General features: G+C 21.7%; 4 protein-coding genes and 1 non-coding gene across 5 annotated transcripts; 4 read left to right on the forward strand and 1 right to left on the reverse strand.

The window, feature by feature from the left end:
• LOC128951356 (NDP-glycosyltransferase YjiC-like) lies at nt 1-1,370 on the reverse strand. The gene is made up of 2 exons (XM_054296604.1): nt 875-1,370; nt 1-806 (listed from the first exon to the last, which is right to left on the reverse strand). The coding sequence occupies exons 1-2, from the start codon at nt 1,368-1,370 to the stop codon at nt 1-3; spliced, it is 1,302 nt and encodes a 433-aa protein (XP_054152579.1).
• A 1,463-nt stretch (nt 1,371-2,833) lies between these two features.
• On the forward strand, nt 2,834-2,906 carry Trnaf-gaa (transfer RNA phenylalanine (anticodon GAA)). Its single transcript has one exon. It is a non-coding gene; the product is annotated as a tRNA-Phe (tRNA).
• A 1,467-nt stretch (nt 2,907-4,373) lies between these two features.
• LOC128951772 (type-1 angiotensin II receptor-associated protein-like) lies at nt 4,374-5,993 on the forward strand. Its single transcript, XM_054297044.1, has 3 exons — nt 4,374-4,463; nt 5,175-5,384; nt 5,487-5,993. The coding sequence occupies exons 1-3, from the start codon at nt 4,390-4,392 to the stop codon at nt 5,770-5,772; spliced, it is 570 nt and encodes a 189-aa protein (XP_054153019.1). The 5' UTR covers nt 4,374-4,389; the 3' UTR covers nt 5,773-5,993.
• A 1,521-nt stretch (nt 5,994-7,514) lies between these two features.
• Nucleotides 7,515-8,318, forward strand: LOC128951774 (uncharacterized). Its single transcript, XM_054297046.1, has 2 exons — nt 7,515-7,921; nt 8,063-8,318. Exons 1-2 carry the CDS (start codon nt 7,688-7,690, stop codon nt 8,294-8,296), a joined length of 468 nt encoding a protein of 155 aa, XP_054153021.1. The 5' UTR covers nt 7,515-7,687; the 3' UTR covers nt 8,297-8,318.
• A 1,206-nt stretch (nt 8,319-9,524) lies between these two features.
• LOC128951773 (uncharacterized) lies at nt 9,525-10,330 on the forward strand. Its single transcript, XM_054297045.1, has 3 exons — nt 9,525-9,647; nt 9,718-9,893; nt 10,034-10,330. The coding sequence occupies exons 1-3, from the start codon at nt 9,563-9,565 to the stop codon at nt 10,265-10,267; spliced, it is 495 nt and encodes a 164-aa protein (XP_054153020.1). The 5' UTR covers nt 9,525-9,562; the 3' UTR covers nt 10,268-10,330.
• The last annotated feature ends 275 nt before the right edge of the window (nt 10,331-10,605 follow it).

Here is a 10,605-nt window from a genome sequence, read left to right on the forward strand (position 1 = left end):
TTAGTTATTATTATTATTATTTACGAGATTTTCGATAATTTGTGGTAATTTTGCTAAACTGTTATCCGATTGAATACGTTTTGCAATTTGTTTCAATTTCTCAGTCAATGAATTGTCACTAACTATTGTGTCGATTGCCGACAATAACTCCCATTCCGTACAGTTATATGTATCCAATCGTTTACCATAACCTAATTCATGAACTCTCTGTGCATTATCGTACTGATCACCAAATAATGGCATAACAATCATGGGTTTACCGAAATAAAATGTTTCAGTAATAGTATTGTTTCCGCCGTGAGTTATAACCAAATCGACAATCGGTAAAACATTTATTTGCGGTACACTCTGTTGTCCCCACATATTGTCGGGTAAGTCATATTCAGTATGATTGGGTCCTTTTGCTACAATAAACCTGTGCTTACTCTTTGCCAAAATACTAGTCAATCGTTTCATGAGTTGGACATCTGCACCGCCCATAGATCCCAACGAAAAGTATATAAGTTTTCCCGGTTTGTCCCTTAATTCTACTGGTATTTCAAATTTGGATATTTTTTCGTATCTTTTGAAATTATCAAATCTTAGCCAATTTTGGGGCAATGGTCTCATATCGAGATAGTCCAACTCCAGAGGAAAGCCATATATGTTTAAATATGGCGAAAGATAGGCAGCCATATTGGTGTCCATTGATTTGACTCCTCGGGCGACAAGAAATTCATTTGCCTTATCAATCATATTTGTTTGGCTCTCAGAGACCACTTTCCTAAAGGCTTTCCAATCGTTTTTAGATTCATAAGCTGGTAATCCTTGAGATTACAAAAAAAATTATTTGAATTAAATTTTTAATAATTTTTAAAAATTTGTTGTCTATTACCAGATCCTCCAGGAGGTGTACGATCATCGTTGAGAAATGACAGCGGATTGAAACTACACGTTAGTATCCACGGTATGTCCGACAGTACTACCGACGGTAAACACATAACCTGATCCAAGATTATGACATCGGGTTTTATATTAGGTAATATGTCATCCAATGCTTTATCCAAATCAATATTTTTCTTAACAAACGACGGACCGAGTTTTGTCCGTATATTAACTAGTTTTTCCAATGGTGTCCACTGTTTGAGTCCATCACTGATAAACAGATCGGCCCAATGTTTGGCCGGATCCACATCAGCTGACCGTTCATCCTGTGCAATGAGCACCTCCTGTATGCCGTACGGCTCTAGTCGTCCCTTCCATTGGACATTAATAACAAACATCACTTCATGTCCGGCGTTCAGCAATACCTGTGCAATACCTATGGCTGCGTTTACGTGTCCGACGGCATCGATCGGTGCAAACAATACTCGCAGACTTTGTTTAGACATTTTATATATTAATTTAATTAATTAACTGTATATATGATAATTGTATTAGTTGTAATAAATAAAACTTTTTAAAAAATAACTAATATTACAAAATATCTATTTTATATATATATGCAAAGTTTGCATTGCAAACAATTTGTACTTATTAAGTGTAAAAAAAATATTGTACATTATAACTAGTTTTAGCGCACATTAAAGTTTTTATTGTATAAGCAATAATTACTGTATTTATAAATTATAATAAACTATTGATTATGACCATGATGTCTAAATGTCCCTAAATAATGTACAGTGTATTTTCAGTGCAAACAGTATTATTTACTTTATTTACATTATACTGTATAGTTTTTTTTAATCATATTATGAAAAATAATGATAAATAATATTTATATTAAAATGATTGGTTCAAATTGATAAAATATTTCGAAACTTTTTTTTACTTATCAATGCACAAACCTGTATAGTAATTACAAATAATTATAATATATTTTTAATTTTATAATTTAATTGTACTTAAAAATTGTAAAGTAATTTGCAAATCTGTTAAGTTAAGGACAAATTTAGACACCAATTATATTATCTAAAAAAATATGTTATAATCACAGATGATTTAAAGTATTTATTAATGTTTTGTTATAATGTTAGAGATAGTTATAAAATTAACTATTATTTCAAATATTATTTTAAGACAGGTTATTATTTGTCACATATTAAATCATTTATTGATTAGTAATATCAATACTAAATATTACAAAATTTTAGATTTTTAACTATAATATTAATAGTATCTTAAATTAACTTGAAATTCATCAATTAATAATATTGTACGTGTAAAAAATACATTAATAAATTTATTATTATCAATGATTTTTCTGTTAATAGTTATTTTTATAATTTTGGTTTTAAGTATTATAAGTTAAATATTTAATAAATTATTCTTATTTAAAAACTATTTACAATATATGATAATGACATTAATAATTATATTTACTTATATATAGTTGATTTTTAAGAATATTCAATCTATCTTGATAATATAACAGACAAAATAAATAATGATAATTATAAAAATTAAAGAATATTTATAAATTATTAAATAGTTAAAACTAATTATTACAGTATTATTATAATAGTTTATAAAGTTATAATCAATCACTAATTAAATATTTTCTTAATATTTCTTTCATAGATATTAGCAATATAATTAAAAATACAGTATATGTAATTTATCAATTAAAAAAAATATGATAAAATAGCATTTAGCAATTATGCATTAATTAATTATAGTTTCAAAATATTTTTCTAATAAAAAACATTTAAATAAGTCATAATAATAAATACAATTATATTTAACATATAAGCTATTATTATAGAGAAAATTTATTTAAGTAAGTAGTAGTAGTGCTAATTATATTTTTTTAATTTAATTACACCTAGGGCATTTACAATTGACTAATATATCAGCCGAAATAGCTCAGTTGGGAGAGCGTTAGACTGAAGATCTAAAGGTCCCTGGTTCGATCCCGGGTTTCGGCGCACATTTTTTTAGGTTTTTTTGTTAAACATATTTTTAAAAAAAAATAATTTTATTAAATAAAATCTTAAGTAATTTTACAGATATTTTTAATTTAAACCAAATTCTTAAATAAATATACCATTTGGTTATATATATATATATATATATATTACATTATTCTACTGTATTTATAATGCTATCTAAAAAAATACCATGTACACTGTAACTGTATTTTAAAACAAAAAATTTATTTTACAAAATAGTTACTTGATAAATTATTGGATGGCGCTATAGATACAGATATTAAATAATAAAATATTTATTTACTGTTTGTCAGCGATTTAAGTCTCAGTTACGCTGTTTTTAACATGTTTTCTGTAGTGATAAACATTTTGTATATTTAATAATAATATTATAACAACAATAATAATAATACAATAATAATTATTATTATTATTTAATACACCATTTGTTTTTTTGCAGATAATAATAGTTTATTATTAATCACAAACTGTTTATTAATTTTTTGAATTTATTAATTATAAGTCAACGAAATCATATGCATAACTATATCAATATAATAATTGTGTAATTAATTTGTTATTACATAATGTAAGTACTAATGTTATACTAATTATTTATGCTAGCTAATTATTTTATTGTTAACTAATGTATGGATATGTTATATGAATATATAATAATCTAATTTAAAAAATATATATTTATAAATTACTAAATTATTTATTTAGTCAACTTTTTATTGTTATAATAGATTAGTAATTAATTTTAATTGTTTTTTTAATTTGCAGATTTGACAGTTTGGTGTCTATTATATATATGATATGATATTAACAAAAACACAAACAATTGGATGATTACAAACACATCTGTAATAATACAATAATAACAACATTGTTAAGTAATAAATTAGGTAAAATTATTTAATTAAATTTGTACCATGGTAAATGATGTTTTTATGCTTAATTGCTCATTTATCATATATTAACATATCGATATATATATATATATGATATATAATATTTGGTCAATTAATATATGATAATGTAATTTACTTATATTAATGATATTTTATTTATATATACTTTATGTATAATTATTAAGTTGATAGCAATTACTAGGTTTATGATTAGTAGCTATTAATTAAATTATTTTTATACAAAAGATAGCAGTTTTTTTTAAATTGACTTATTTATAAAAAAATGTTAATAATATATTACATTATCAAAATTAATGTTTATTTTAAGAAATTTTTTTCTAATATATAATTTAACAAATCTATTACTAATTTTTTTGTTTTGTTTTTTCCCAATTAGCTTAAAGTTGACTGAAGTCTACTACAAATAAACAGATTATTTATATATTTATACAGTATATTGTAATAAATAAATTACACAATAATTTATATTTAGTATTTTTACCGATATATCTATTAAATATATATATATATATAATTTAAAAAAAATATTATCGCAATCGGAAACTATGGACGCATTACAAGCCATGAATGAGGCGCCACTTAAGGCCGTATTTTTGGGACATTTTATGTTAATTAGTTGGTATGTCTTTCACATTAGATTTGATTTTTAATTTATTATTAATTATTAATTTATGATTTGACAACAAAACTTGATATTTTATTTATAATATTATGATTTTATTATTAAAACAAATATGTTGTTTAAAATATTTTGTTACACTATTTCAATATTTGACTTATTCATTGACTGATTAGAGCTATGATTAGTTATTTACAGTATTATTGTAATAATGTAGACATTAGATAATATACAGTATATTTATATACACAAAAAAACAAATTTAATTTAAGCGATAAAATTAATGCATTTGTTGTGTTTAAATATTGATTACTAGATATTATTTAGATATTAATTAAATAAATATTTTAATTGAACTTTTAATTAATTAGTAAAATTAGTTTAAAAAAAATTAATTAGCATGTTAACTATTAGAGTAATAATAATAATGATAAATGGGAAAATAATTTAATTAACAAATCAGGTTAAACAAAACATTGAACTAGCTAATTAATATAAATTAATAATTTTAATGTATTATATTTAAAAACATTTATATTTCACAACATTCAATAAAAAAAATTATGCTAAATAAAAGTAATATAAATAATTTTAAAATAAAAACTTCGAATACTAAATAATTTTTTTCATCTGGAAATACATAATTATATATATATATTAGAAATAATGTTATTTTACTAATTAATTATTATATCTCTATGTATGGAACAGGTGTCTTGTGGGCAGTTGGCTACCGAATTCATTTCTGTTTTACAACACGTTTTTTATGATATGCCTGCTGTGGTCAATGCACGCGCGTGATAATCACGAGCCGCTACTATTGGCCATTTTGATTAATATATTGTCTATTGTTATCGATGCCATCTCTATCGGTATCTACTACGAGCCCAACCATGCACCGTGGTTTGGCTTTAGTCTATTGTGAGCACATACATACATACAATACCAACCCCTAATCATCAATATATTTTATTTTAATATTAAGCTAACTTTTTATTATCTACCCATTTGTTATCTACACAGTATGGCCATAACTAATCTATTATTACGACCGATCACATCACTGGTTATGTTGCGCGTGTTTAACGAGCGTAGTGGCCGATACTCGACGTTTGGCTTTCCCGGTTTGGGTAGTGTTAATCCCAGTGCCGCCAATGCCGGCAGCGGTGTGTTTGGAAGCACTGGTGGTATCGGTGGCGGCGGACCCGGTCGGGGATCATACGAAAATATTGATGGCCAAAATCGTGTGCCCCACCAATCTGTGCCGAGTCCTATACATGATGTGGAGGCTAATAATCAATATAAGTGAACCACTTTATGTAGCACCAGGGTTCATTAATATATAGAATTTATTATTAATTAATCTCTATAACCACAACCACTACCCCATATGGTTAACCCACTCTTTAATAAATTAAATTAAGAGAGTGTTTGAAACTTTATGTACGAAAAAATAAGTGATCTTCCAATTGATGCTTAAAACTAAAATAATTTTATTTAAATACTATTTTGTAAATTATATTTTTATTATATTAATTAACTATATTATTATTATTACTTTATTGTATGATTATTATGAATAATACAACATTTTAGTATATATTTCTATATTATAACATTATTAAATAATATATATATCTGATATTAAACAATAACCTAAAATTGCATATTTGAAATTTTACAACATTTTTAATTCTGAGCACTTTATACAAATATATTTTTTTCTATAATTGTTTAATTAATATTATTAGTTTAACCATATATGTTTTAAATTTTATTTTCAATTACAAAATAATATAAAAGTTCTAGTCTATATAACATTTAATGTTCAAAAATATACTTGATGCCAATAAATATTGTATTATACTTATTAAAGTCTAAAAAATACTAACTTATATAATTTTCAATAAAGATTTTAAAATAATTTATTGATAATTTCTATTTTGTAAAACATACAATTATATTTGTTTATTGATTATTTTTAAAAAATATATATTTTTAAAAAATTTATTAGAATAAACTAATGATATTTAGAAAATGTTTGTTAAGTTCTAATAATTATAAAAAAATATTATATAATGATATAAATTAAAAATAATTTTAGATACTCATAATATTTCATTAATTAAATTAAAAGTAAAATTTTAATAAATTATATAAATAAAATTATTTAAAAAAATAATTTTTTAAATAAAATTTTGATACGTGTATCATAATAATTTTAGTAAATATGCTATTATTTAGTATGATTAAACCGTAAATTTTTAGCTTTAAATTTTATGATTTTTATATTAATAATAAGCATTATTGTTTTTACTACTCAACATGTTTATTATTTGAGATTAATTAATTAATAAATCGCAAATATTTTTGTAAATTGATGATTCATTTATTAATTAACTTATACCAGTAAACTACCAGGCTTAATTTAAAATAATCAATTAAATTTTATCGTTAATAAGACCTTATTTTTATTTGATTTTTGGGACAATTTTAATTATTGTTTAATAAGTTAATCATTATTAATAAAATGATAAACTATAAATTTATATTATTTAACATTATTGCACAGTACATTTTGTATTATTATAGATTTATTAGTTATTGATATTATTTTAGCAATTATTACAAACAATGCAGGCAATTTTAGTACAGTGATTATACAGTATATATACATATTTTATATACCTTTTAAATTATGTATTTTGCAAATAAAAATATGTAAATATTTTAACTTAAAAATCTAAAAATCTACAATAAAAAATTTAGAATTTATTATGAAAATTTTATATAATTATATAACTAAGTTGAACAATATTAAATTTTTAAAATATATATTTAATTTAATTTAAAGTTTACTGTATAATAATATGCAACTATGTGTGTGTTAATAAGTTTTACTTATTTTTTTATCATATCTATACTATAAATTGTATTTATTGTATTAATAATTAATCAATTATTTTATGACTAATACAGTAATAATAATAATATACTGTATATACAGTATATATAAAGTACTTTACTTTAAAATAGTCTTAAAAATTGTAACTTTATATAAATACATTTAGTAGTATAAAAAAATAATTATTATAAGTTATAAAAACGGAGATTTAATTAATCTCAATATCATTTTTTTACAGTATATCATATACAGTAGTTTTTTTTAAAAATTTTGTTTATATTAAATATTATTAATAACAACAACAATAAAATAGAAAAAAATGTACAAGTTTCTAATTATTGTTTTAGTATGTTTATTTTATTTTATTACAAATGTTCAATGCAAAGATGAACTAAACTTATCGCCAAAATGTAAACTAGTATATGACCATGCTAAAAAATCGTGTTTCGATTGGTCAAAATTAGCATGGAACATTAACAATGTACATAACGATGTTCGACATTATTGTTGCGCTCATTGGGACTGGGTCGATTGTATTATTAATATAGCCGGGGTAATTTTTTGTTTATTGATTTACTGTATATAAATATTAACAATATTTTTAGAGTTTTTGTTTTAAAAAAATATATTTATTAATTAACTTATAATTATTATTAATTTAATTTAATTATTAATTTATCATATTTTTATATAGAATTCAACGTTAAATTGTACTGAAACTGAAAATACGGGCATAAAAATGGATCTATTTTTTAATGATATTATACCTAATTGTTATTACTATCCGTTTAAATCGTGTGATTGTCGTCAAACACCCGATTGTGATAAAAGTCATGGAGGAGGTGGTAGTCAAACAAGTTATTTGAATTACGTTTTGTACATGCTAGTTGGCTATGTACTCATTGATTATGGCTCAAAATATGTGTAATTTATATATATATATAAATACCGCATTGTATAGAATAAAATTACACAAATGTAAAAATTTAATTGTATATATTTATAAAGTTTTTATTAACGTAATAACCAAATATAAATAATATTGATAATATTAAATAATTTATTTGTATTTAATAAAAATTATAATATTAAAATATTCATTTGACTATTTTTTATGTTCTTACTATAATATTCTATTAAAATATTATTTATGAATATAATAAAAATAATAATTTAATATTACTTTTTTCATAATGTTAGATAAATTGAAATAATTTTTACTTTATAGTTAATTTAAAGTAAAATTTATTTAAATTTATCTAACATTATAAATAAAGTAATATTAAATAATTATTGTGTTTTATTAATAATATAAATCATTTTACTGTATATATATTATTGTAAATTATTTTTAAAAAATATTATTCTAAATGACATTAATTTTATATAAATAAATACTACAATTTTAAATTAAAATATTGATATACTGTAGTACATAATACAAACTAATAAATGTTTTTGTTAAAATAAAATGCAAACATATTTTCTCTTTGTTTTTTAGAAGTAATGTTAGTTTTATTATGATTTTGTAATAATTTATGAAAAATTTGTCAAAATATGTAATATTTTTTTTAAAAAAATTATAATTTAAAAGCTCAATATTTAGAAAACAGAGAGAGAGAGAGAGAGAGAGAGAGAGAGAGAGAGAGAGAGAGAGAGAGAGAGAGAGAGAGAGAGAGAGAGAGAGAGAGAGAGAGAGAGAGAGAGAGAGAGAATTACTTTTTGTTTTAGCAATACTTTAGTTAACTAAAAACAATTATTAATTAATTTTAGTTATTTATCAATTATAGTGCATTTGATAAAATTTTAAGGTTAAAATTTTTATCATGCTTAATTTACAATAAATTATTCTTTTAGTCGCGTAAATAGTTTATCAATTAAACTAAATATTATGATTAATTAAAAAAATAAATACTCTTGTACATTTTAGATTTAATACAATAGTTATTATTGATTAGAAATAATCAGTAAGTTAATGACTATGACTAATACAATTTTTTCGTTTACTTAAAAACTTAGAAATCGCATTATTGTTTATACTATAAATTGAAAAGCCATTTATTTATAACACATAATTTTAACGCTGGTAGTCATCGATTAAAGTTATTATAAAATAATAATAATAATAATTTACTTTTTAATTTTTTATTACAATAGTTACAAAATTTTATATTGCAATATTAACTATTAAAAAATGTATACAATAATCACATCACTAATAATAGTAGTAGTATTTTGTTTAAGTAATTTTAATTGTGTTCATAGTAATTTAATACACGGTAAATTACTATTTTTTAAATTAATTAAATTTTTAAAATAATAACTTGATAATTTTATTTTATATTCTAGAAAATACAAATAAAACCGATCTGTCACCAAAATGTAGACAATCATTTGATGATGCTACAAGTCAATGTTTTGATTTTGCCCAATCATCATGGAACATTACTATTGGACACAATGAACCACTAAATTATTGTTGTTCCCATTGGGACTGGGTCAATTGTACAGTCTATAATGTTCAAGTATGTTAATTAGTAATAATTATATTTTTGAAATATATATACTATATATATACTGCATATAATTGATAATTGGTTATTTTTGGTAATATAAAATAATTATTTATTGTTATTGTTTTATAAACTTAATTAAATTACAATAGAAATCACATAGCTGCAATGATGATGAATTTGTACAAGTAAATAAATTAGCAGATAATGGTACTGCTCAAGGTTTTATCAAACCGTGTTGGGATTATCCTAAAAACTCTTGTAGCTGTCATAATGTAACCAATTGTAACCCAAATACCGGTGACGGTTGTGGACAGTTAAACGGCAATTATTTATTGGCCATATTTGCATTGATTGGTTATACATTGTTTAGTAATGTTTACTAAAATCTATAGTTTACTAAATTTATAATATGTTAAGTTTTTATGTAATTATATACTGTATTATTTTATAATTTATATTAAATCAAGTTGTAAATAAACTAGTGATGTACATATGTTAGTTTAATTTATAAATAAATTAGTTAAAATTAAAAACATTTTGCTATAAATTTATTGATAATTATAAATAAAATGTATGTAAATTTAGTATTATACTAAAATTTTCGGTTATATTACAAATATCATAAAGTGTATTATGAGAAGTAGTTTCAGTATAGTTTTAAACTATTTATACATTACTTTAGATTAAAATGAATGTTTTAATAGTTTATTAATTAATCACT

Source organism: Oppia nitens, unplaced genomic scaffold (genome assembly GCF_028296485.1).
Source record: "Oppia nitens isolate AA-2021 unplaced genomic scaffold, nextdenovo-longstitch-racon4-pilon3 scaffold1_pilon_pilon_pilon, whole genome shotgun sequence".
In the NCBI taxonomy this organism is placed as follows: domain Eukaryota; kingdom Metazoa; phylum Arthropoda; class Arachnida; order Sarcoptiformes; family Oppiidae; genus Oppia; species Oppia nitens.

Excerpts from the sequence above, each read along its gene's own strand:
- LOC128951356 (XM_054296604.1), bottom strand. The coding sequence starts at position 1,370 with ATGTCTAAACAAAGTCTGCGAGTATTGTTTGCACCGATCGATGCCGTC. Across the intron at positions 807-874 it reads TACACCTCCTGGAGGATCTG|GATTACCAGCTTATGAATCT; the intron begins GTAATAGACAAC and ends TGTAATCTCAAG.
- LOC128951772 (XM_054297044.1), top strand. The coding sequence starts at position 4,390 with ATGGACGCATTACAAGCCATGAATGAGGCGCCACTTAAGGCCGTATTT. Across the intron at positions 4,464-5,174 it reads CATTTTATGTTAATTAGTTG|GTGTCTTGTGGGCAGTTGGC; the intron begins GTATGTCTTTCA and ends TGTATGGAACAG. Across the intron at positions 5,385-5,486 it reads TGGTTTGGCTTTAGTCTATT|TATGGCCATAACTAATCTAT; the intron begins GTGAGCACATAC and ends TTATCTACACAG.
- LOC128951774 (XM_054297046.1), top strand. The coding sequence starts at position 7,688 with ATGTACAAGTTTCTAATTATTGTTTTAGTATGTTTATTTTATTTTATT. Across the intron at positions 7,922-8,062 it reads GTATTATTAATATAGCCGGG|AATTCAACGTTAAATTGTAC; the intron begins GTAATTTTTTGT and ends ATTTTTATATAG.
- LOC128951773 (XM_054297045.1), top strand. The coding sequence starts at position 9,563 with ATGTATACAATAATCACATCACTAATAATAGTAGTAGTATTTTGTTTA. Across the intron at positions 9,648-9,717 it reads TCATAGTAATTTAATACACG|AAAATACAAATAAAACCGAT; the intron begins GTAAATTACTAT and ends TTTATATTCTAG. Across the intron at positions 9,894-10,033 it reads GTACAGTCTATAATGTTCAA|AAATCACATAGCTGCAATGA; the intron begins GTATGTTAATTA and ends AAATTACAATAG.